Genomic DNA, 25,428 nt, shown 5'->3' on the forward strand with positions numbered 1-25,428 from the left:
GTAACCTTTGATGATTTCCACACTTTTGCACTTTTTAAGAGATTATATTAGTTATAGTAGTAGGCCCCTCTTTTGAAGGTGACGCTACCCTCAGCCCAGTGGTTTGAGTCAACAAGGATACAATCCCAAAAAGTCGGAATATTGCAAGATAATTAATTAAGTTATTAATGCGTAATGTGGTAGGCCCCTCTTTTGAAGGCGAAGTTACCCTCGGCTAAGTGGTTTGAGTCAGCAGGGATACAATCCCAAGTAGCTGGGTTAATGTATTAATAGTAGTTTACATATGAGGGGATCAAGCCATTCGCACCCCCGCCATCCAATACTAGTGGGTATTGAAGGAGGTCCTAGTAAGCTTGACCTAGGTCCTTGCACGATCTATACACTGAACAAGGCAAGAACCTTACCAAACCATTCCCTTAACCCCCAACCAGGTAGCCAACATATCTCTGCATAGACCGTAGAGATATGAATGGTGAAAATCTTTTATTTTATATAGACAGTAAAATAATGCCAAGACACCACGGACAAATGATAAGGAAGTTTCACCTTCAACATAAGAAACTAGTTATTAAAGTCATTAATACAAAACCAAATAAAAAGTGCGAAAAGATTAAAAATCAAAAGTATTACACTAAATGCTTGTCTTCACCAAGTGATGTAAGAGGCTTAGCCAAACATGGAAGAACTCTTACTATCAATCTTGGATCCCGAGACTACTACACACACTCTAAGGTGGATGATGGATGATGGTGGTGGATGTGGGTGTTGTAGTGGTAGTGGAGTGGTGGTGAAGTGGGAGATAGGTGGTTTGCCAAGGGATGTCTTTGAAGTGAACCAAGCACCCCTATTTATAGCCTGCACAGAAGCCCGGACACGGCCCCGTGTCCATTGGACACGGCCCCGTGGCCATCCTCTTTCTCTTGCTTCATTAATTGCAAATGTCTGTATTAGGCTCCACACGCTCCGGTGTTCGCTGGGCACGACCCCGTGTGCAGAAGCGTATCTGTACTATCAAGATTTGCAAGATTCTGCGAATCTTAGCGTTGACCACGGCCCGTGTTGAGCTGGGGACGCCCCCGTGCTGGGAATAGAAGCTTCTATAGCTTTGTCATTTTCTGCAGACATCTGACCACGCCCCCGTGTCCGCTGGGCACGGGGCCGTGGTCAGCCTTCTGTTTCTTGTTTTTGCTTGGGAAGATGTTGTCGAGGGGTCGGGCATGCCATGTTTATTCCTTTTCTTTGTATTTATGTTAGTTTTTGCTGCATATTTGTTTCTTTTATTCATTTAAGCTCATTTAGTCATGAAAATACAAAAGGAAGACAAAAGCACACTTTTTCCAACATTAGTACTAAAAAAGGGTTAGTTTTATGCCTCATTTGATGTAATTTATTTGTTGCATTTTACACACATCATTGCCATCTTCACAGAAAATAATTAGATCTTTGTTGTGGAATTCTCAGAAAACCGGACGATTAGAGAGGCGTGTAATCACTCGCAGATCAAATTATTTCAGTGGTTCCCCCGAATAATTTATTCGGATATAACTCTAATTTTCGAGAAATTGAACCAGTGTATGTGTATGGAATTTGTCTGAACCATAAATCTGATCAAAAAACTTGTCTACGAATTTTGGGGTTGGGGATGATTAACGGCCTAAAGACAGTTATCTCAATTTTAAATAAAAAAACTGCCACTATTTTATATTTCGAAAATATGGCATTTTCCAGAAAATAAATTTTCTGATGCAATTTTAGTAAAGCAATTTAATTAAAATAAATTTTTTCCAAGCTGACCTGGCAGCTCGACCCCATCAGTAGGCGAGGACCCATGGTTTCATTGGTGGTGGCGGGCGGCGATGATATTGGTTACAGCGGTGGTATTGGTTGCGGTGCATTGGGCGGCGATACTGTTTCCCTCTTTCACCCAGTCATGTCTGTCACGATATTATGTCGATTCAAGCTGGATAGTGATTTGCAATTACAATCGAAATCGGAAATATGGCGGCCGACCACAGGCCACTGTCAGAACCTTGATCACCATCGCTCTCTTTCTCTTTCTCTTCTGATCTTCTCCTGAACCATAATCTTCCGCTGGTTCGTCAGAACTGTAACATCTGGTGGTTGTCAGTGGTGTGTGGCTCTGTGGCAGTGGCCGGAAGCCATGGTGGTGGTAGCGGTGGTTGCAGAGAGTCTAGAGAGAGATGAGAGTGTGGACGCCCCGCACCACCTTCACCGTCACCTTGTTCTTTTTTCCGATGGTTGGAGGTGGTGGTTGTCCATGCGTGGAGGTGGAAGTGGTTTTCTTTAAGCAGAGAAAGAGAAAAAGAAAGAAAGAAAGAAAGATAAAGGGAGATAGAAGGTAGGGTGAGGGTGGGGGTGGGGGTGGGGTGCAGGTAGGTTTTTATTAATAAAAAAAGTATTGTTTTAACTTAAAAATAAAAGACTTAAATGCCCTCACATGCAAGGCATGTGAGTCCATTTAACTGAATTTTTTGAGATGGTTAGTGCTAAAAGTTATAGGTTGTAATAAAACATGAACATAAAGGTTGGTTTTGCTGATTTCATAGTGAAAGGTATAAAGTGCAGTTTGAGGCAAACACAAAGGTTGTTTTCTGCAATTTTATCTATTTTAAATGTAATCATCGCATTTTAGTTATATTTTAAATTTTAATTATATTTTGTAGGATCGGTTTTTGACTCCCGAACGATTGCGTATGACACGTGTGACATGCGGAATCCGTACACGTGCATGGACCGAATACGAGAACCGTACTATAATAAGTTATTCGATTAGAAGATATGAAATCGTACAAGAAAAGTGAATCACCTTTTGTCTTTATCTCTCTACTTTCTCTCTGTAGCTCCTATGCTCTCCAAAGTCCAAATGGCAAAAGTTCTAAACTCTAACCCTATGGGTTCTATTTATAGGCCAAGGATTTAATGAGAGTTCTCATTAATTAAATAATTGTCACCTTGCCTTTTCTCTAAGTATTACAATATAATCTCTAGAATTAATCTGTTTCTGCTACGATCTGTCTTGACGGAGGCGATAGACATAAATGCACCAACATATTTTAATTAAAATATATGCTTGAGATAAGAATTATTATTCAAATAGTTTATGCAATATGCATATGCTTGCTTTATTATTAGAGTTAAATGTCATTTTAGTCAATGTGTTTTGGGTCATTTTGCATGTTTAGTCCAAAGTTTTCATTTTTCGTATGTAGGTTCTAAAAGGTTTCACTGTTGCCATTTTAGTCTAGTAGGTTAATTTCATCCACTTTTTCTATTAACGAGAAGGGCAATTCTGTCATTTTATATGACCGAATTGCCCTTCTAGTTAACAGAATTAGATATAAAATGATCGGATTACCCTTCTCATTAACAGAAAAAAATTGATGAAGTTAACCTGGTAGACTAAAATCGCAACGGTGAAACCTTTTTGGACCCACAAACGAAAAAATAAACCTTTGAACTAAAATTTCAAAATGGCCCAAACCACAGAGACTAAGACATTTAACTCTTATTATCGTTGTTCAAACAACTAAAATTAAACTTAAAGTAATACTAACATGCAGAACCGCAAACTAATACCAGCATCCATATTATTCAAACATTTAAAGCAAATTGGATTTAAATGATTATAGTTTTCTCAATTTGGCCGATAATAATCTCAACTCAGTTATTTGCCGATAATAATCCGAACTGATCCACTTTTGACCGATAATAGTCTGTGTTAACTATAGCTTAACGGATTTAAATTTTTTTCCGAATTACAAACTTTACAAACTGATGTTTTAGGGCTTTTGATTAGAACGAGTATACGAGTTGATTGATGTAAAATTTACCTTGAAATATTGCCCCAAACAACGAAAACAATGCTTCAATTCGGGTGTTTAAACTTCTATTTAACAAAAATCAAGCCGTTTGAAGCATCGTTTCGATTACATAAATCGATTTGTATCCTCGTTCTGATCAAAATCCATAAAACATATCGGTTTGTAATTCGGAAAAAAGCTTAACTCCATTAAGCTATTTTAACGGCAGATTATTATCGGCCAAAAATGAGTTCAGATTATTATCGGCCAATAACTGAGTTGGGATTATTACCGGTCAAAGTGAGAAAGTTGAGATTTTTTAAATCCAATTTGCCAAGATTTAATTAAGAGATAAGAATTTGTATTCAAACAACTAATAACATATAGAACCGCAAACCAACATCAAAATTTACAGCATCACTATTGAATAAAAAGCAAAGTACAGATTCAAAACCAACATTCAAAATTGCAGCAAAATACATATTTAAATTACTGTTTCCGTCGAAAACGACTTACGTGTTTGTAGAAAATAGGTAGTGATATTTGTGAAGATGTAGCGTAGGGTTTGCAGCGTCGTGATGTTTTCAGCGTTTTGGCGACATGATGTTTGCAACATTTTGGCGTCTGGATGTTTGCAACGTTTTTGTGAAGACGTGTTTGTAGAAACCGTTAAACTTATTTATTTTACAAAATAATTTATACTCAAAGCAACCTATATAGTAACTAACCATTTCCAGATATTAATAAACTTGTATGTATCTCACAATTGTTCTTAATTTCGTCTTATCATAAAGGTATTCTAAAAACCATAATTTGATGACTTTTGTTATACCAGCATAATATACTAATATTATGGTAGTGGTCACCGCAATTAAAGAACCGACGAACCTAGTGACCCCTTTAAGATTTTTCCATTTTTATTGTTAATTATAGGACCCATTACTTCTTGAACAAATTGAAAAGTTTAAATATAATTTGCTTAGTATGATTCCATATTGGTTCACTTTTTATCCATTTAACTATTTTATTTCAATAAATTAAATTACATTTTGCATTCACATATATTAATGATCTTGATCGTTCTAAATTGTCAATTGTGCTATTTGGCTATAGCTTCATAAAATACAGTATAAACTATTGTTGTAGGGGTATACTGTTTGTCTCTCATAAAAGTAAAGTGACTTCAAATTCTTGCTTATACAAGGTTAGGTGCAAGGGCGAAGTATAGAAGGGGCGGGGAGTGACGCCTGAGCCCCCGAACTTTTTGCTTAATAGTGTTATCTATGTAGTTTTCGTATAGAAATTTTTGGGTATATACGTTTTCGACCCCCCCCCCCCCGGGTCATTTGGGACAAGCTACGCCACTGGTTAGATGGTATACAGTTCTAAAAAAAAGTCAATGTTAAAAAGATTACAAATACGATATTCACTAGTATCATGCAAATACAACTTTAACTTTATAATATATACAACATGACCGTACAAAAGGTTCTTGTGGTCACAAGCTTTCTAATGATGCTAACACACTCAAATACAGTATTCATCATTGTGCATTGGTCAAATGCACATCAATACACCTCGGAGGCTTGTAGTTTTAGGGTATCACATCTTTAGATTTTCCCCTAACCTTTACAAGTGTCGTTCCCAAAACAAAAAAAAAAAAAAAAAAAGCGGTTTGTACACAACAAAAAGATACTTCACATACCATAACCACTTATTATATACTTGTATCATTTGCTATAAAAGTTTTTTAGTGTGATATGTGAAGTAATGCATTTGGTGTACAAATCACCCTGATAAACACAAAGACCCATAATATTACAAAATTAAATTACCCTTTGTTTTCTATCCTTGATTTAACGAGCTTAAAAGAAAGAGCGTTTTGTAGGAGCTCGGCCCACGGCTCTCATCAAATTTGCTATTTCCAAAACTCTAGCCACTTTGGTTCCTCTCTTGGCCTCTGCTGTTGCACGCCTTTCCTCTGCTTTTCTTTTAGCTTTTGCCACGTCGTTCTGCATTTTCTCCAATGCTTTTGCTCGTTTTTCCTCCAATTTCCTCTACACGATATTCATTTTACACAAACTTCACATATCCATAAAATCTAAGAAAAAAATTACTTTGTTCGTACTTCATTAATTATTATCTAAGCATAAGATCAACAAACATAACAAAACTAAAAGTGTAACTTACAAAAAAAAATCAAATATGTTAAAAGAATTAATAATTTCAATCCAACCTTTTTAACTCGTTTTTTTGCCATCGAGTTTTGTTTTTTCACCGATATAATTTACCATTTTATTTTATTTAGAGTAAATTGCCAAAATCGTCCCTGAGATTTAGGTATATTTGTAAGTTTCATGCAAAACAACATTTTTGTACAATATTGTCCCACACTTTTGTGATATTTTGTCATTTTCATCCAAACGTCTAACTTTGTTGCTTAAATCGTCCCTGAGATTTGGGATTTTTTTGCCATTTTTATCAAAATATTTGACAGAAAATATAAAGCAAATTAGACATTTGAATGAAAATAACAAAAAATCTCAAAAGTGAACAACAAAATTGTACAAAAAAATTGTTTTGAATTAACTGTCAAACATGCCAAAACCTCAAACCTTATTTTAGCAATTTACTCTTTTATTTATGTTAAAACATGATAAAGTAAAAAGTTGCAAAGAAGTCCTCTAACTTTGTGTTATTACATTTACATACCTCAACTTTCTTCATCCAAGATGTTGACTTCTGAACTTGTTCACTCTCCCACCCATTGATGATCGCATCCTCCCTCTTGAACCGATTGTTAATCTTTGCAATCTTAGAGTTCTGCCATGCCGATATCTTCGACTCCACCTCCTCTTTCTTCACTCGCTGGACCGACGAAACATCGCTGCTACGATCAGTACTAACCAAACTCATCCCTCCACCACCTCTAGTCGGAGACGCCACTCTCGGATTATTATCCTCCACAATCGCCAATGGGTTAGTGTCCCTAGGATTAATCTCTTCTTCCCTAATTCTCTCCAAACTCGCAATTGGCTCGTTATGTTCATTAACATCTATGTCGTTTCCTGCTAGCACCAAAGCATTAAACTCGCGGCTCATGGTCGTGAAGTTCTCAGTCTCGTTGCTGCCAACGGACAGATTTGATGATCTGTGGCTGGTGGTTTCCCACACTTCTCCACGGTGAGGGTGGTATCGCGGTGGTTGTGGTGGTGGTTGTGGTGTTAGGGCGTGTATTTCGCGTATGTTTTCATCGTCGTCGTCGTCGTCGTTGTTGTGCTGGTGCAGTGTGCTTGTGGAAGGTTGGGTGGACATGGTGGTTTTAGGGTTGTGGAGGAAAGGGGTTTGGATTATAATTAGGGTTAAGCTTATATGAGCCACACATATGGTGGAAGTTGCATGGAGTAAAGGCTAAAGTAAATGCCGATTTTTGTTAGACTATGAAAAGGATTGTGCAAAACAAAATGAGTGCTTTTCTTATGATTTAATATTAATCATTGTAACTTTTTAAACGATTGATTTAAATATGACCAATAAAAATAAAAACATGTTATGAATCCACACTTTAAACAGACCAAGTTTCAAACCATGTCCCATGGTGAAAAAAGTAACTTTTTTTTCTATTTTATTTGGGTACATGTACGGATTCATAACTTTTCAAGATGAGATTAAACCATAAGAAAACCATGATATTAGATAATATTATTTCCAAAAATTTAGTTGGAAGTTAAATGGAAACCTAAGTCCCTCCTCTAGTTTGGTCCATGTATATTATACGTGCTTATCATCATCATCATACTCAGTAAATCTCACCAACAGCAAAGGAAATGTAGGGTCTGAGGAGGGTAAGATGTAGACAGTCTTACCTCTAATCCGTAGGAATAGAGGGGCTGCTTCCAGTGAGACCCCCGGCTCGATAGTAGTTTAGCATCAAGTCTTGAACATAAGCCACATAACACTCAGCAATCGGGACAAAAACCGATTAGTGCATGTACCCTTTTGTCTTTCAGCTATCAACGCCACCACATGATGCCTGATTAACCGTCCTCAGCTTTTAACGTTATTTTCATATAAATAATACGTGCATATACTATCATTATTCTTAACAATAGACCGGATCAGGAACCATCTACATAACGAGTCTTAATTGCATACTTATGAGTCATATTCATTTGGGTTGATTGGTTATAAGTCGGACTCCTTAAAACCGGCTAACCGGAACGGTGATTGGACCGGAGTTTAAATATATTCATCCCTCCATATTTCATTTATTTCAAACTTCGTATTTGTTAGCATTTTAAACCCACGTAAAAGCTAAAAATAGTTTTTGGACTTTGCTTTAAATTATTTATAACGTCAAACCCGATTCAACTACCGATTTGTTTGCGACAACACAACAATCTATCTTAACCATGTTACCTGTTCCATTATTGATTCATGATATAAAAATATATTATGTATTATCCTGAATAAACACTTTCATATATTTATATATTATCGGTATATATAACCACGCATTTTAAATTCATTGAAATGGATGTTACTTAATTATGAAGAGTGCTCACGTCTAGACAAACAAGACCAAGTCCACTAACTTTTTAGGTTAGAGAGGTGTTCCAATATGCCATTCACAAATTGCTACGTGTCAAATATTTTATTTTTATTACTTATATATTCATTCTTTTGCTGTTATTTTATTTTTCTTAGTCAGGGAAAACAACCCATCAACTTAAAGCTATGTTTTTCTTGCATCCTTTGACTAGGAAAAACGATAGGAGGCCCCCCTCTTTCTTTATTAAAGCGGGTATGAGATTCATTTTGAATTTGTTTATGAATTTGAGACATGTATAGATGATGCATGCATGATTAACCAAACATCTTTATCTAACTATGTAAAGATTTTACATTACTTTAAAGAACATAATATATAACACGTTAAAGTTATTCGAAACTGTAAATTATTGAAACGGTAGAATAGAAGTGTAGTTGAGTATACGATATTACAAGTCCTTTTTAGATGAGTTTAGGATAAAGCTTCAGGCAATCTGCGAAGCCGATGTGTAGTAATTAGTAACATGTACCTAACATGTAGGGGACCAAATATAAGACGCGGTTTACAATTAGATAGATAACAAGGTTTATGAATGAGATTACCAGTGCTCATCTCATACTCGACCCGTTGTTCCTAACTTCACTTTAGATACAGTCAAATATAGTGTCTTGACTAGGGTGTGTTCCACTTGCTAAGTTATTTTAATTTAGTTTTATATGAATGACGGTAACGAGCATTATCCATGATGTATGCAACCTAGCGACTTATGCTTGTTTTTTTCATTCTTGTACCATAACAAGTCCAGCGAGATGACTCATCTAGCGTGATTTCCTTTTCAATCACACATAATTTGAAAGAAAAATTATTCTTTTAGAACTCAAAATATTTCGAAATATTTTAGATATGATTTCATTCTAAAACACTCAAGCATAGTTAACCAAGCTATATATAATATACAAAATAATTTCACTAATCAATCAATAACTTATTCTTTTCAAAGCAAGAGAGAAGCATAATAAGTTCAAATAAAAACCATAAAAAAAAACTTAAATGACCAATATGGCACAAATATAATAATTGGAGGGTCATATCATATCTATACCAAAATTTATTTGTTTTCTTATTTTTCTTGCAATACTTTTAGGTGTCGGCCAAGTTATTTTAGTCTACCGGTCCCACATAATTAGGTGTTTCGTGTAATATGAACCAATTAGGCATTCCCACGCGTCACAAATCCAGAGAAAAACATACCACGTGGCACAAATCTTTGAGATTGGGCCCATAGTGAATACTACTGCTTCGCTAAACATATCTTAGCTTGAAACGTGTACGGTTGTTCTTTCTTCTTATAAATATACATATGTAGAACAAGTAAGAACTTGGAACCCACACGAAATAGAGTTGATGAGTTTTTATTTTAAAAGAAATAGTACTGATAATATTGATGTGATTTATATGTTATCTTCATATTATTAATCTAACTAAAGTCTTAACATGTATTATTTAATTATGATATACTTAAATATTGATTTGCGCTTTCTCATGATTCGTTAATTTATTGTTTGCTTATCAGGATACAACGAGTGAAGCAGTTGCATTGTCATAACTGAAACCGAAGTATCACTAGAGATGGACTGCGTGCATCAGTTCACAAAATGGAGTCTGAGGACGTTGTAGGTGTGTATTCAAGAGGCTTATCATATCGAAAATCTTGGTAGTGTATAATACGTTTTATGTTATAGGAATATATAATCATTACAGCTTCTCTCTAATCTAACTGAGTTAACTTCTCTCTAATCTAATTGAGTTAGCTGTCATTTTCGTCATGTAGTTTGTCTAAATATATCAGTTCATGCCAAATTTCAAATTTGTATTATTTCTGTTTCTGACATTCTTGAAACATGTAAATTTCATCCAAAACAACATGAGTTACTTGTCATTTTCATCCATGTGGTTTGTCCAATTATTCGATTTAACATTAGTTTTTTGGACGGAACTGACATGTTTCAAGAATGTCAGGGACAAAAATGGTACAAATTTAAAATTTGACCTGAAGTGACATAATTGGACAAACACAAGAACGAAAATGACAATTAACTCAATCTAATTAATAGAATCTTTAACCTTCTATTCACTAAAGGTAGACATCGATTTATAACTTATTCTTAATCTTAGTTAGTATAGATCACCATTTTCAATTACAAACAAGGGTATGAATGAATAATATGGTTTTGCTTATTTAATATTTCTTTTGTTGCTAATCTATGATCTTATTTTTAATATGGAAAGTGATTAAAGAACTAGAGATCACTTTTAATCTATGATCTTATTTTTAGAAGTAACTTTATAATAAGGATATGATTCAATATATATAACTGGAAAAACCAATATATACCCGTCATAGGCAACATGATCGCACCGTAGTCACAACGTGGCCCGAGCGGCCTAGACATCGTGTGGAACATTATTTTAGACATTATGTTAAGTCTGAAACTTATAAATTTAAGTGATTGGAACATGATTTAGAAACGTTACCATTTGACCATATAAACCAAAAGGAGATTTTTATTTGTCCATGCAGTGGCGGATCTAGGATTCCGACCAAGCGGGAACGTTTTATAAATAGGCGGTAACGAAATCGAAAAAACGTCAAATTTTTCCAAAATTTACACTAAAAACGTCAAAAATTTTCCGACCAAGCGGTAGCGGAGGCTACCCCTTGGTCCTCTATAGATCCGCCCCTGTGTCCATGCACGTGTTTAATCAATGTAAGAAGGTGGCGTTGGAAGCATTCTTAAAGAGTTTTTTAATTTATCCTAAAATTAGTCAAACACATTTAGTCATGGTGGGTTTAACTTGCAAAGTATGTTCACAAGGAAGACTCTTCGTCCACAAATCTTGATTGTTGGTGGAAATAAAAGATCATAATTTGTTTAGAAGTGATCATTAAAAGATTCATAAGATGGTTTAATCTTTATTTGATTAAAAAGAAATTTTATAAATTTGATTTGTTTTATAAAAAAATAATGCTTAGTTTGTAAAAGATTTCCTTAAAGTTTCATAAAAGTCTCACTTTTGGTACAATTGGATCGTATAAACCAATAGAAGTTTTTTTACTTGGTTAGTTGGTTCATGCAAGTTGTTAGGAAAGAGGTGTTGTGTTGGAAGCATATTAAAGTTTTTTTAGTGATCCTAATTAGTCCAACAAATTTAGCCTGTCGAGAAAATACAATGCTTATAAAAAGTGTATAATTTTCACGTCTGGTCAGATGATATAAAAAAATCATAATTCTAATAAGAGGAAAGTGAATATGAGGCTGCTATGTATGCAACTTGTATGCGAAACCTATCTAAACTACGTCGTTTTGCTTAAAAAAAAATTAAACTCTCAATCTCCATTAATTTCTCACATTCTATTCTCATCCCAAATTTGATTATTTTTCTTGCTCATCGTCAATGCCTAATTTCTTCATCATCTTTCACTCCAGCAGTAATTTGTTCCAATACCAGATTTGATTTAAACGAGTACTTGTTAAATGAAAAACTTATTAAATCAACCAAATATCTAAATGCAAAACTATTTATAGTGAAAAACCGGAGAAAGAGAAGGGGTATCAAACTGCCATCGCCCAACTATTTAAATGATTTGTATGTGGTGTGAAAATCCATAAATGTCCAGCTAGCTATTGTATAAAGAAATGTTTAGTTTATAAATCTACCAATAGATTTCTAACCCTAAAAATATTAACTTGTGTGAAATTACACGGTACAAACAGATCTGAACAAGATAAAACTCAAACTAAATGATTTAATCTTCAACTGAAAGTTCTGTACAATATAAAGTTCAACCGAACACTCACACCTCTCAATAGATCAACTATACGATGATCTATAAATGAACAGAAACAGTTGGACTCACACGATCGGTGAATCAATACGATTCACAAGATCAACAAACCCTAAACTTTAGAGAAGAGAGAACAATAAACGATGAGAGAGAAAGTGAACTTGATGAATGAGTGCGTAATCAATAAGCAAGCAGCAGCCTCTCTTTTATAAGCCGGACCATCAGAACCAAAAGCCACTAGCAGCCCAATGAGAACAGCCCAACTCCAAATACACGAGCAACCCATGAAAACAAAACAAGAGAAAAATTAAAACAGATAATAAAGGGGCATATGGAATTGAATAAAGATATATATAAATATATTTTCAACACCCCCCCCCCCTCAATTCAATATGCAAAACAGTCAAAAAGACCCAAGATTTTACAAACCTTTTCATGAGCTTGAACAAGTAACCCTTTTGTAAAAATATCGGCAGATTGATCCTCGGATGAAATTCCAACAGTCTTAATAACCCCCTTTGAGATCTTTTCTCTTAGAAAATAGAGATCTATTTCAAAATGTTTGGTACGTTCGTGGAAAACAGGATTAGCAGTTATGGATATAGCTGCTGTATTATCACAAAACAAAGGAACAGGAAGCTTAATATCAATTTTAAGTTCATTTAAAATGTTACGAAGCCAAAGAGCTTCACATGTTGCAGCACACATAGCACGATATTCTGCTTCAGCAGAAGATCTTGATACCGTGGACTGCTTTTTGCTTTTCCATGAAACAAGAGAGTTACCGAGAAAAATACAAAAACCAGTTGTCGATTTTCTAGTTTTAATACATTTACCCCAATCAGAATCTGAAAAAACTTTTAGATCCAGCGAATCCCCTTTTGAAAACAAAATACCTTTCCCCGGAGAACCCTTAAGATATCTTAAAAGCCTTAAAGCAATTTTAAAATGACCATTAGTCGGACAATGCATATACTGACTGAGGTAATGAACAGAATAGGCAATATCAGGCCTGGTGTGCGAAAGATAGATCAACTTACCTACCAGTTTTTGGTAAACAGAAATATCAGGTAACACTTTAGTATCTTGTTCACACAAACGAGTTAAAACATGATTTGCTTCAATGGGATTATTCACTGGTTTACAACCAGTCATACCAAACTCAGCTAATAAGTCAAGACAATACTTTCGCTGAGATAAGCATAAACCATCCTTGGTCTTTAAAACCTCAATCCCAAGGAAATACTTTAACATTCCTAAATCCTTAATCAAAAATTTAGATTTAAGAAGAGACTTTATTCGGGCAATCTCAGTTGAACAACTACCAGTTATTACAATATCATCCGCATATACAAGTAAAACAATAAACACATAATTACTGGTTTTAACAAACATGGAATGATCACACTTACTTTGCTCAAAACCGAGATTAAGTAACACATTAACAAGCTTCTCGTTCCACATACGAGGAGCTTGTTTAAGTCCATAAAGAGACTTCTTAAGTCTACAAACTTTGTTTGCATGGTTAGAACTATAACCATCAGGAAGAGTCATATAGACTTCTTCATTCAGATTTCCATATAAAAAGCATTATTAATGTCCAATTGATATAAATCCCAACCAAAATTAATAGCAATAGTTAGAACACAACGAACAGTAACCATTTTCACAACAGGTGAAAAAGTTTCAAAAAAATCTATACCTTCTTTTTGGCTAAAACCCTTAGCCACAAGTCTAGCCTTGTACCTTTCTATCTCTCCTGAAGCCTTATACTTAATTTTGTATATCCACTTACAGCCAATCGCTTTTCTATTAGGCGGCAAATCTACAATTTCCCAAGTGTCATTTCTATGTAACGCTTCTCAACTCATCATTCATAGCAACGACCCAATTGTTATCAGATTTAGCTTCAAGATAGGTTTTAGGTTCATTACTTTTATTTAAGACAGAAGCAAAACACAGACTTTCAGAATCAAGATTGGCATAATTCAAGACTTTTTCGAGACCATACTTGACTTTACCATCAACAATGAAATCGTCAAGTTTAGAAGGAAATTTTACATTCCTAGAAGACCTTCTTAAACTAGTGTTAGGCTGACCTGAATCACCTCCCTCAGAATTATTAAAGTTTTCCTCAACTTCTATGTCATGCTCAGCCCTACCAGTTTTTAACTCATCACTACTTGGTTGCTGAAAATCAGCCCTGCCTAAAGTATTGTCTAAGTTAAAACTAGGTTGCTGAGAGTCATGACTGAAGATTATAGGACTTTTACTTGTGTTATCATCATTGGGAGTAGAGTCAACATTAGAAGTTTGGGTGTTGTTGTGATCAAATAAATCAAAAAATTTAAGGTATTAGTTTTAGAATCAGAATCAGGCAAAGTTTTCTTTTCTTTAAAAGGAAACACACTTTCATAAAACCGGACATCCCTAGAATAAAACATCACACCTTGATCTAGACTCCATAGCTTATACCCTTTTTTTTCATTTGAATACCCAATCAAAACACATTTTTCAGCATGACTGTTAAATTTATCAGTATTATTTAACACCGTGCTAAAACAAAGACACCCAATAACTCTAAGTTGACTCAAAACTGGAGCAAACCCATACACAAGTTTATAAGGAGACCTACCATTCAAAACTGAAGACGGAGTCCTGTTAATTAAATATGTTGCAGTTAGAATACATTCAGACCAGAATTTAAGAGGAAAACCAACTTGAAATAATAAAGCCCTAGCAACATTTAACAAATGTCTATGTTTCCGTTCAACTATCCCATTTTGCTGAGGGGTGTGCACACCTGACGTTTGATGAATAATACCATGATTATGACAAAACTCTTTCATTTGCTTATTTATGAATTCCGTGCCATTATCACTTCTAAACATTTTAACATGTTTATCAAACTGAGTTTTAAGCATATTAAAAAAATCTTTAATATTATAAAACACATCTTCTTTACTTTTCATGAGATACACCCACACAGCACGAGTATAGTCATCCACAACAGTAAGAAAGAATCTAAAACCTTCCCTACTTTGAACCCTGTAAGGACCCCACACGTCAAGATGAATAAGTTCACTTAAATTTTTGGTCTTATGTTCGCTTAAAGGAAAGGGTTCCCTATGTTGCTTAGCCCTATGACAGGTTTCACATGGTTCAAGTTTAATACCAGCTTTAATGTCAAGTTTATTTTTTAAAACATGCAAAACAGGTTCAGCTGGATGACCTAATCTAGCATGCCAACGATTAACATCAAGACTAGCACTACACACCTTATCAGAAAGAGCAGAACCACCACAAAAATACAGACCATCCAGTTGACTACCAGTCACCTGGACTTTCTTTGTTCGAGAATCCTGGATATAACAATTATGTTCATCAAATGACACAGTAAGATTGCAATCCTTGGCAAGTTTATGAACAGAAACCAAATTAACACAATAATCAGGAACCACAAATACATCATATAAAATAACCTTTTCACTTAATTTTATATCACCAATTTTAGTAACCAATGCACTAGTACCATTTGGATGTTTGACTTTAATATTATATTCAGAAACATCCATCTGATTTATGAGACCTATGTCATTTTTAACCATATGTTGATTTGCCCCAGAATCAATGATCCACCCAACCTTTTTCCCAGCATTAATAAAGTTTGAAAAACAATACGCAGGTTTAAAATCACTAGTAGGTTTAGAAAAAACATCAACATTACTGTCAAAATAAACAGAATTACACCTACCAGCAAAATTACTGCATGAAGGATCATTTTTTGGCTTATCATGAAGAAGACTTAGCAATTGGGCAATCTGATCACTAGTCAAATAACTCACAGCAGAAGAAGTAGTATCAGAATTTTCAACAACAGAATTATTACTGACCCTACTACCCTTGTTCCCACCAGGCTTTGACTTCATCCATGAGGGATAACCAACAAGTTCAAAACATTTCTCAATAGTATGACCAGTTTTATTGCAGTGAGAACACTTCAGGTTAGGATTAGGAGTTCTAATACCCTTTTTCTTTGTATCAATAAGCTGGTTAGTTTTAGTTGCAAAACCAACAACACTATTATGAGTTTTATCAGAAAAATTTTTTGAGTTAAGATGAGATTCTTCCCTTGAAATAATTGAGAAAGCATCCTTAACAGAGGGAAGAATTTCTCTAGTTAATAGATTTGTTCTCACTGACTGGTATGTACTATCAAGACCCATCAAGAATTGCATCAACTTAATCAAATGATTAAAATCATTAAACTGTTTAGAAGCATCACAAGTACAGGCAGGTAATGCAAGTAACTGATCCATTTGTTTCCACATACAATTCAGTTTATGATAATATTCTGATACAGGCATACCACTTTGAGTAAACGAATTAATCTTTTGATACAAATTAAACACAACTGACCCATCAACCTTATCATAAGTTTCCTTCAAATCTTTCCAAACATCAGAGGCTAATTTAGAGTAAACATGACCAAGATAAAGATCTTCAGACACGGAGTTAAGAATCCAAGTAAGAACAATAGAGTTACACCTGTCCCACTGTCTACCTAGCACCTCATCAGTAGTTGATCTACGACAAGTACCATCTATAAACCCTATTTTGTTTTTAACTTGTAATGCCAGATTCATAGAATTAGCCCAAACTGAATAATTTTCTGTGCCCTTAAGTTTCATATTAACAATAATCAAATTCGCACAATCACTAGGATGAAGAATAACGGGTCACCTGCATCTATTTTGCTAACCAGAGTAGCACTAGAAGAAGTAGTAGTAATAACAGTACCATCCATGATAAACAGTAAGCAATGAATCAAGAAACAAACAACTCAACAAAGAACACAACGGCGAAACTTGGACAGAGGTCAGTTCAGAGGTTCGTCACTCAAAAGGTGCCTCCGCAGACAATATCCAAGGAGCCAAAAACACAAACAGATAACAATCAAGAATCACTTAAACAAGAAGTATCAACGAGACTACAGAATTACTACACAATAAAAACAAAAAACAATCAACAATCAGAACCACAGATTATAACAGCAGCACTAAGTATGCCGAAATGCAACAGGATGTACCCTTCCTGTGTCCCAATCAATCAAACCGGTCCAACTACCCCGACAACAAGAATGCCTAAATGCAGAAAGCGGAAAAAAACAAAAATATAACAAGGAAAGATCTCACCAAGAAGATGAACCCAAGTCAGGGTTCCTCCAAATCTAATTAGGGTTTTACAATCTTCAAGGATTGAACCCTAATCAGAGCGGCAGCTTCAAATAACCCTTTCCAAGCAGTCACAGCACACGGCTCCGATGTCGGCAAACAATAAAGTTCACCAAGACTCAGATCGATTCACAAACCCTAGACTTAGGGTTTCTGCAACTTGAATGGCACAGGTTCCGAGGTAGCAACACTTCAGGACCAAGAACGACGGCAAAAGAAACACCCAGATCCACCAGAAAACAGGCAGATCTAGAAAGAATACACGGCGGAACAATGATCGGAACGATGAAAGAAACCCAAATATCACCGACAAACCCCCAAGAGCAATCAATGCTCTGATACCATGTGAAATTACACGGTACAAACAGATCTGAACAAGATAAAACTCAAACTAAATGATTTAATCTTCAACTGAAAGTTCTGTACAATATAAAGTTCAACCGAACACTCACACCTCTCAATAGATCAACTATACGATGATCTATAAATGAACAGAAACAGTTGGACTCACACGATAGGTGAATCAATACGATTCACAAGATCAACAAACCCTAAACTTTAGAGAAGAGAGAACAATAAACGATGAGAGAGAAAGTGAACTTGATGAATGAGTGCGTAATCAATAAGCAAGCAGCAGCCTCTCTTTTGTAAGCCGGACCATCAGAACCAAAAGCCACTAGCAGCCCAATGAGAACAGCCCAACTCCAAATACACGAGCAGCCCATGAAAACAAAACAAGAGAAAAATTAAAACAGATAATAAAGGGGCATATGGAATTGAATAAAGATATATATAAATATATTTTCAACAACTTGTTATGTGGAGTGGTTATTCCCGACTTCTCGTTTTGAATTTTAGACTTATGGTACTTTATTTGGAACTTTTTAGTGTGATATCTATTTTATGGTTGCTTTAAAATTTATCTTACATTTTGATAGTTTTTTTACATGTTTTAGAAGAATCTAAATCAAATCGAGTTTATTCGAATTCGAATTTTTTAATCAAATACGAATTGGGGTTTTTTATTCGAATACGAATTCGAATCGAATTGAGTAGATTTTAATCAAATTCGAATTCATGGGAAAATAAAAATAATTCGAATAATTCGAAAATTCGATATTCGATTCGATGAACACCCTTAGAATTCTCAAATCTGTTACAACCTGGTTACTAGAGCGGATGGGTTTCAGTTTAGGTTCGTGAACCAGTTTTGTTTCCCAACTCTACAATGGGTAGAGGTGAACAAACCAGGTTTTTTTTAATATCCGGGTTCGGGTATATACCCGGGTACATGTGTGATCGGGTTTTGACTTTTCAGGTATTGGCCATCCGCCATACCCGGGTACATGTATGATCGGGTACAAACCGGATACGAATAACCCGAGTTCGGGTATTGAATATAATATGCATACCCGGTCACTACCCTACGGGTAGGGTCGGGTTCTGGTTTAAAAAAACCGGTTTTTCTAATACCCGGGTTTGGGTCCGAGTTTTTTGTGCACCTCTAACAAAGGGTCGGGCTCTTGGGCTGCCGGTTCTTACTTAGCCCTAAACGGCTAAACTAAGTTCACAATTTGTATGGATGGACTCACTAACCCAAAAGTAAAAAGCCCATTTGATCATTCCCAATATTGGACAAAATATAAACACTAGCTCTACAATGTGACACGAGTAGACATAGAAACAGAGCCACATAGTTTCATTTCTCCAACTCATCTTCAACCTCACTCTAATTTCTCTAGATTCCAAATTAATTTCAACCAATAATAATAACCTCTCATCTCAATTCCAATCACAATATTACTAACACCCTCGTCTTCCAATTTGCTATCCCTCATTCTCATTTGTGAATAAACAGAGTCCCATAACAATGGAGATGACTGTTGGAATACACAATTACGTCACTCCAAAACTTAGGCCTAATTACAAGAACTCGTCTTTTCTCAAAACCCAACTGCCTGTTGGTCGCAAATTGTCTTCTTGTTCTTCTTCCACCATAAAGTTTCCATCTTTTTCGCATTCTAGAAGAAACCCACTTCACAGTTTTATTAAATGCTCTGTTTCTGAAGCTGAGGCTACTGATACTGCCACTGGTAAGTTTCTTTGATTGCTTGCTTTTGGTTCCATTGATTATATTGTTTTTTTAAGGTTATTTGACTTGTAATTAGTAGAATGTTGCATAATTTTGCTTATTTGTGATTGTACCTAAGTGGTATTGGTTGTTTGATTAGGGATTAATATCATTAAAACCCGAGCTTGATCATTTTGCACGAAAAATTTCGACTAAATTATGCTGTTTTTGTATGTGTTAACCCTTTCATGAGTTATATAGGGTATGTTTGACATGAAAGCTTTTAGGAGGAGCTTCTAGCTTTAAGCTTTTAAGAAAAAACTCCTACTCAATAAAAAACCTTGTTTGGTTAAAGGAGCTTGAAGCTTTTGGTTGAACGCCCTACTAGTAGCGTTTAGAAGGAGCTACAAGCTTTTAGGGAAAAATGACTATTTTAACCTTTAAAGATAAACTTTTTAAATTTTTAGTTATGTCCATTTTGGTCATTTTATACATTTTACTAAGAGCTACAGTTACTCTGCCAAATACCAAATATATCTAAAAAGCTACCAGCTACCAGCTTCCAGCCACCAGCCACCAGCCACCAGCTACTTTTGCCAAACATACCCATAGTCTATGTTATATGCTTATTTTCCGCCCAATATTACTTTTAGGCATCCAAGATATATTCCTCATGTGCAATGATTCTACTTTGCAATTGGGTTTATTATTCTGGATTATAATTTGTGCATTGAATACATAGTTGTCAAAAGCGCAAAAGGCGCGCGCCTAGGCGCTCGGGCGCAGCGAGGCGCGCCTGGTGTAGCTTAGGCGCAAAAATGGGCTTTTTTTGTAAAAACGGTGTTCAGGCGCAAAAGGCGCGCGCCTAGGCGCTCGGGCGCAGCGAGGCGACCCGAAGCTGAATATCCAATTGATGTTTTGTTGATGGAAGTTCTGATGACTTTGATGATGGTCTTGATGATTGATGATGAACTATAAGTTTAAATGTTTTAGTAACCGCAAACGTTTGTATAAGTCCTAGTAACTTTTGGTATCACTACGTGTGTGTATAAGTCCTAAACTTTTGCTACTAACTATTAGCTACATGATCTTAAATGACATATATAATAGTTTGTTTTTTATATATATATATATATGTGGAATCTTATTTATTTTCAAAGCATAACATATTTTTTGTATTTTTTTTTTCTCTATGTGCTTTTCTTAAAAAAGCCCACGTTTTTTTTGCGCCTAGGCTCCGGGCGAGGCCGATGCGCCTCGCCTGCGCCTTCCGTCTTTGACAACATAGATTGAATAGTTAGTGCATTTTCAAGCTTTTCTTTTTTGTACCTTATTGCCTCAGAGAAGGTGGAGTTAGTGAGGCGAAATGATATAAGGAACATAGCAATCGTTGCTCATGTTGATCATGGAAAGACAACTCTAGTGGACGCAATGTTGAAACAAGCAAAGGTAAGCACAGTACTCACTTAATTTATGCTACTTATATGATTATTTTCCACTTTCTTGTGGTGATGAACTAGCAATTTGTTGTTCTTTGACGCAGGTATTTCGTGATAATCAAGTTGTAGAAGAAAGAATAATGGATTCAAATGACTTAGAGCGTGAAAGGGGAATTACAATCCTCAGTAAAAACACATCTATTACTTATAAAGATACGAAAATGAACATTATTGACACTCCGGGTCATTCGGACTTTGGAGGTGAAGTAGAACGTGTTCTTAATATGGTGGAAGGAATTCTACTAGTGGTAATCACTCTAAACCTCCTTTCTTACTTACCCATTAATGCGTTAAATTTTCTCTTTTTAAACAATGACCGATGTTGAATAGGGCTGCAAACGAACACAAACAAGACCTTGTTCGTGTTCGTTTGTTAAGAAAAAATATCTTTTCACGAAATGTTCATGAACACTTACCGAACTGGATTTTATGTTCGTGTTCGTTCGTTAAGGAAATGAATGTTTTCGTGTTCGTTTGTTAATTTTAGGCGACGAACGTTCATGAACACAAATGAACAAAAACTAATGTTCATGAAACCAAATGGAAACAAACTAATGTTCATGAACAAAATGGAAACAAATGAACACAAACAAGCGTTTATGAACATAATATATAATACAATGATACTAAAATTTTATTTGTCGGAATTTTGAAGTATTAAAATAAAATATAAAAACTATAAACACTAATGAACTATCGAACACGCTACCGAACATTCATGAACATAAATGAACGAGCGCGGCCTCTATTCATGTTCGTTCATTTAATCAAACCAACAAAATTTCTTGTTCGTGTTGGTTCATTTATTAAACGAACTTCCCGCGGAATGGTTCACAAACTGTTCGCTAAACGTTCAGTTCATTTACGCGCTAAATTTGTTTGTTTTGATTTTCAGGTGGATTCCGTTGAGGGCCCAATGCCACAAACAAGATTTGTTTTAAAGAAAGCTCTTGAATTCGGTCACGCGGTTGTTGTTGTTGTGAATAAGATTGATAGACCATCTGCACGCCCTGAATTCGTTATTAATTCCACTTTTGAACTCTTTATTGAACTCAATGCATCTGATGAACAGGTATATCATATGATGAAAGTAACCAAATTTCTATAATATTATAACATATTTTACTAATCTTTTTAATTGTGGTACTGCAGTGTGACTTTCAAGCAGTGTATGCAAGTGGTATAAAGGGAATGGCTGGACTTTCTCCTGATAATTTGGCAGATGATCTCGGACCACTTTTCGAGACGATAATTAGATGCATACCCGGGCCACGTGTTAAGAAAGATGGCTCACTTCAAATGCTTGTTAGTTTTACCTTTATAATCTGTTCTAATTTATACTTTCTTTCTATTAATTTTCTTTTAAAATTTTATTCATTTATATGAAGGTCACGAGCACTGAGTATGACGAGCACAAAGGAAGAATAGCTATTGGGCGGTTACACGCCGGAATTTTGAATAGAGGCATGGATGTTCGGGTACGTTTCGTTTATGTGAAATTTGAAACGAGATGTGTTTTTCTTATGTTTTGTTGGTTTAATGTCAGATATGCACACCCGATGATGCATGCAGATTTGGAAAAGTTAGTGAGTTGTTTGTGTTTGAGAAGTTTTCAAGGGCACCTGCGGAGAGTGTTGAGGCGGGTGACATTTGTGCCGTGTGTGGTGTTGGTGATGTTCAGGTAAGTTTAATACATACACAATGGAATATTAATTATATAACTAATATATTGATGCTATTAATCATTTTAATTAGATTGGAGAGACCATTGCTGATAAAGCTGACGGGAAGCCTTTGCCTACTATTAGTGTGGAAGAACCCACCGTAAAAATGGCTTTCTCTATCAACACTTCACCCTTTGTTGGTCGTGAGGTATGTGACGCACAAAAATTTTATCAAAATATGTATGCCAGTCCGTTTAATATAAATGAGTCGATTTGGGTTATGTTTTATATCTAACCAGCCAAATGGATGAATTCAAAATAACAGTTACAAAGATATTATTGTCATTAGAGTAAATTACGATTTTGGCCCTTGTGGTTATATCACTTATACCATAAGAATTTTTTAACATCTGAGCCCCCAACGTCTTTTTTCTAACCGTTTTGGCCCCTGACGTCTTTTTTTCTAACCGTTTTGGCCCCTAACATTTAATGGATGAGTTTAGTGTTAGGGGCCAAAAGAGTTGGAAAAAAAGACGTTGGGGGCTCAAATGTTAAAAAATTCTTTTTTGGGCTAAAAGGGTAAAAGTGATATAATCCACAGGGGTCAAAATCATAATTTACTCTTGTCATTATTTAATTTCCATAATCATATTGAACAATTAGTTACATATATTGTTATTACAATGATATAATTCTTTTTTAATTTAGGGGAAGTATGTTACAAGTAGAAATTTAAGAGACAGACTGTACCGCGAGTTGGAGAGAAATTTGGCCATGAAAGTCGAAGATGGTGAAACCGCGGATGCTTTTCTTGTTAGTGGGCGTGGTACTTTACATCTCACTATACTGATAGAAAACATGTAAGTCACTTTAATTTGTTATTGAATCCTTTCTTACAAATTAAACATTTCATTTACTGAATAACGGTGTCCAGGCGAAGGGAAAATTACGAATTCATGGTGGGTCCTCCGAAAGTAATTAACAAAAAGGTCGATGATAAGGTTCTTGAACCTTATGAGGTAACGATACACTTAACTGAATTTGAAACTCATTAGTTACCGATATTACAGTTAATAGTTATATTTATAATAAAAACATTTTTTTTTTCAGATTGCGACTGTAGAGGTGCCTGAAGAACACATGGGCGCGGTCGTTGAACTTCTAGGTAAAAGGCGTGGACAGATGTTTGATATGCAAGGAGTTGGGTATGCACACAAGTCATCTTTAAATTTCCAAAGGAATTATTGGGTGTAAATGATTTGTAATTTATTTTTTTTCTCAGTTCTGAAGGAACGACGGTACTGAAATACAAGATACCGACTCGTGGGCTTCTTGGGCTAAGAAATGCCATTCTAACGGCTTCCCGAGGAACAGCTGTTCTCAACACGATCTTTGATAGTTATGGGCCCTGGGCCGGCGATATGACAACCCGTGATCTGGGATCCCTGGTAACACAAACTTTTATCTAAATAGTTGTTAGAAACTTGATTATTCGATTTTCTTTTCATAAAATATTACTACATAAGTTGTTTGTGAATGTCTTTTTATATTATTTTAATAGTTGATAAAAATTAAATTGTAATTTTTGGTTAATAATATATAGGTCGCGTTTGAGGATGGGACGTCAACTTCTTATGCTCTTTGTAGTTCTCAAGAACGAGGACAGTTGTTTATTAAACCCGGAGTAGAAGTTTACAAAGGCCAAATTGTTGGCATTCATCAACGATCCGGTGACTTGGCACTCAATGTATGCAAAAAGAAAGCAGCTACCAACGTTCGCTCCAATAAAGAAGTGTCCGGTAAGAAATTGTTTTGTTAATTGAAGTTAGATTATTATTTTCATAATATGTTTTACACAATCATAAATTTTAAGTTAGCAAGTTTTATAACAACGTCCCATTTTGACGTGTTGTATAAGTGTAGTAGACCCAAATGAATCTATAAGCAACTTTTTTTTTTACCCAAATCATTGAAGATGAGTCGTAATTGTCGGCTGTAAGCATAACACATTAATTCTTTGATATTGCAGTTGTTCTTGATACACCGTTGGATTATAGTCTTGATGATTGCATTGAATACATCCAAGAAGACGAGTTAGTTGAAGTAACTCCAAAAAGTGTTCGGATGTTGAAAAACCCGAAGATGAACAAAAAGGGTCGGTAAACAAGATCAAAAGATGACACATTTTGGTGATCAATTAAGGATTTTTGCACCAATATAACCATACGGTGCTGTTTACACGAGGTAATACGTGATGAATATAGAAGATTTTTTTTAGTTCTTAAAACATTAAAAAACATGCGGTTATGTAGACTGCGCTGTGATCGCCAATATGACGGATTTATCGTGTATAAACTTCACAAATTAGTAGCGGGTAGTGTCGCAGAATCGATGTTAAGAAAAGAAAATGAATAGATTTTGGCTTGATACAAGTTGTTTGTAACATCATATATAGTTTTGTGACCAAACACTACATTGATAATGCATTTTTGAGTTCCATATATTTACCATTTACAATGATTACACCATTTCTTACCGCCAAGATGCCAAACATAAAACAGATATATTTTAATTTCATATTAATATCTTGATTAAAGAAAACTGTTTGTTGATATATGCATATATGATTGATATTCTTATATTTATTGTAGGATGTTTATATATCCAGGGTAAGCCTTTTTGTATAATAAACCTATATCAACAAATTTGAATCCTTACTAAAGTGGATGATCTAAAGTCG

The 25,428-nt window shown here is 35.2% G+C and overlaps 3 protein-coding genes and 1 long non-coding RNA gene across 4 annotated transcripts; 2 read left to right on the top strand and 2 right to left on the bottom strand.

The window, feature by feature from the left end:
• Positions 1–5,223: 5,223 nt before the first annotated feature.
• Positions 5,224–7,246, bottom strand: LOC110885521 (remorin 4.2). Its single transcript, XM_022133221.2, has 2 exons — positions 6,534–7,246; positions 5,224–5,878 (listed from the first exon to the last, which is right to left on the bottom strand). Exons 1-2 carry the CDS (start codon positions 7,134–7,136, stop codon positions 5,687–5,689), a joined length of 795 nt encoding a protein of 264 aa, XP_021988913.1. The 5' UTR covers positions 7,137–7,246; the 3' UTR covers positions 5,224–5,686.
• A 2,508-nt stretch (positions 7,247–9,754) lies between these two features.
• On the top strand, positions 9,755–11,118 carry LOC110882332. The gene is made up of 2 exons (XR_004868824.1): positions 9,755–9,869; positions 9,947–11,118. It is a non-coding gene; the product is annotated as an uncharacterized LOC110882332 (long non-coding RNA).
• A 1,489-nt stretch (positions 11,119–12,607) lies between these two features.
• LOC110882289 (uncharacterized mitochondrial protein AtMg00810-like) lies at positions 12,608–13,774 on the bottom strand. The gene has a single exon (XM_022130349.1). It carries the CDS (start codon positions 13,772–13,774, stop codon positions 12,608–12,610), a length of 1,167 nt encoding a protein of 388 aa, XP_021986041.1.
• Positions 13,775–18,602: 4,828 nt separating this feature from the next.
• Positions 18,603–25,191, top strand: LOC110885522 (putative elongation factor TypA-like SVR3, chloroplastic). The gene is made up of 14 exons (XM_022133222.2): positions 18,603–19,547; positions 20,868–20,974; positions 21,069–21,272; positions 21,920–22,096; positions 22,177–22,329; positions 22,413–22,502; positions 22,571–22,705; positions 22,780–22,896; positions 23,397–23,548; positions 23,623–23,707; positions 23,799–23,893; positions 23,971–24,136; positions 24,292–24,487; positions 24,718–25,191. Exons 1-14 carry the CDS (start codon positions 19,325–19,327, stop codon positions 24,849–24,851), a joined length of 2,034 nt encoding a protein of 677 aa, XP_021988914.1. The 5' UTR covers positions 18,603–19,324; the 3' UTR covers positions 24,852–25,191.
• Positions 25,192–25,428: the final 237 nt, after the last annotated feature.

Source organism: Helianthus annuus, chromosome 10 (genome assembly GCF_002127325.2).
Source record: "Helianthus annuus cultivar XRQ/B chromosome 10, HanXRQr2.0-SUNRISE, whole genome shotgun sequence".
Taxonomy (NCBI): domain Eukaryota; kingdom Viridiplantae; phylum Streptophyta; class Magnoliopsida; order Asterales; family Asteraceae; genus Helianthus; species Helianthus annuus.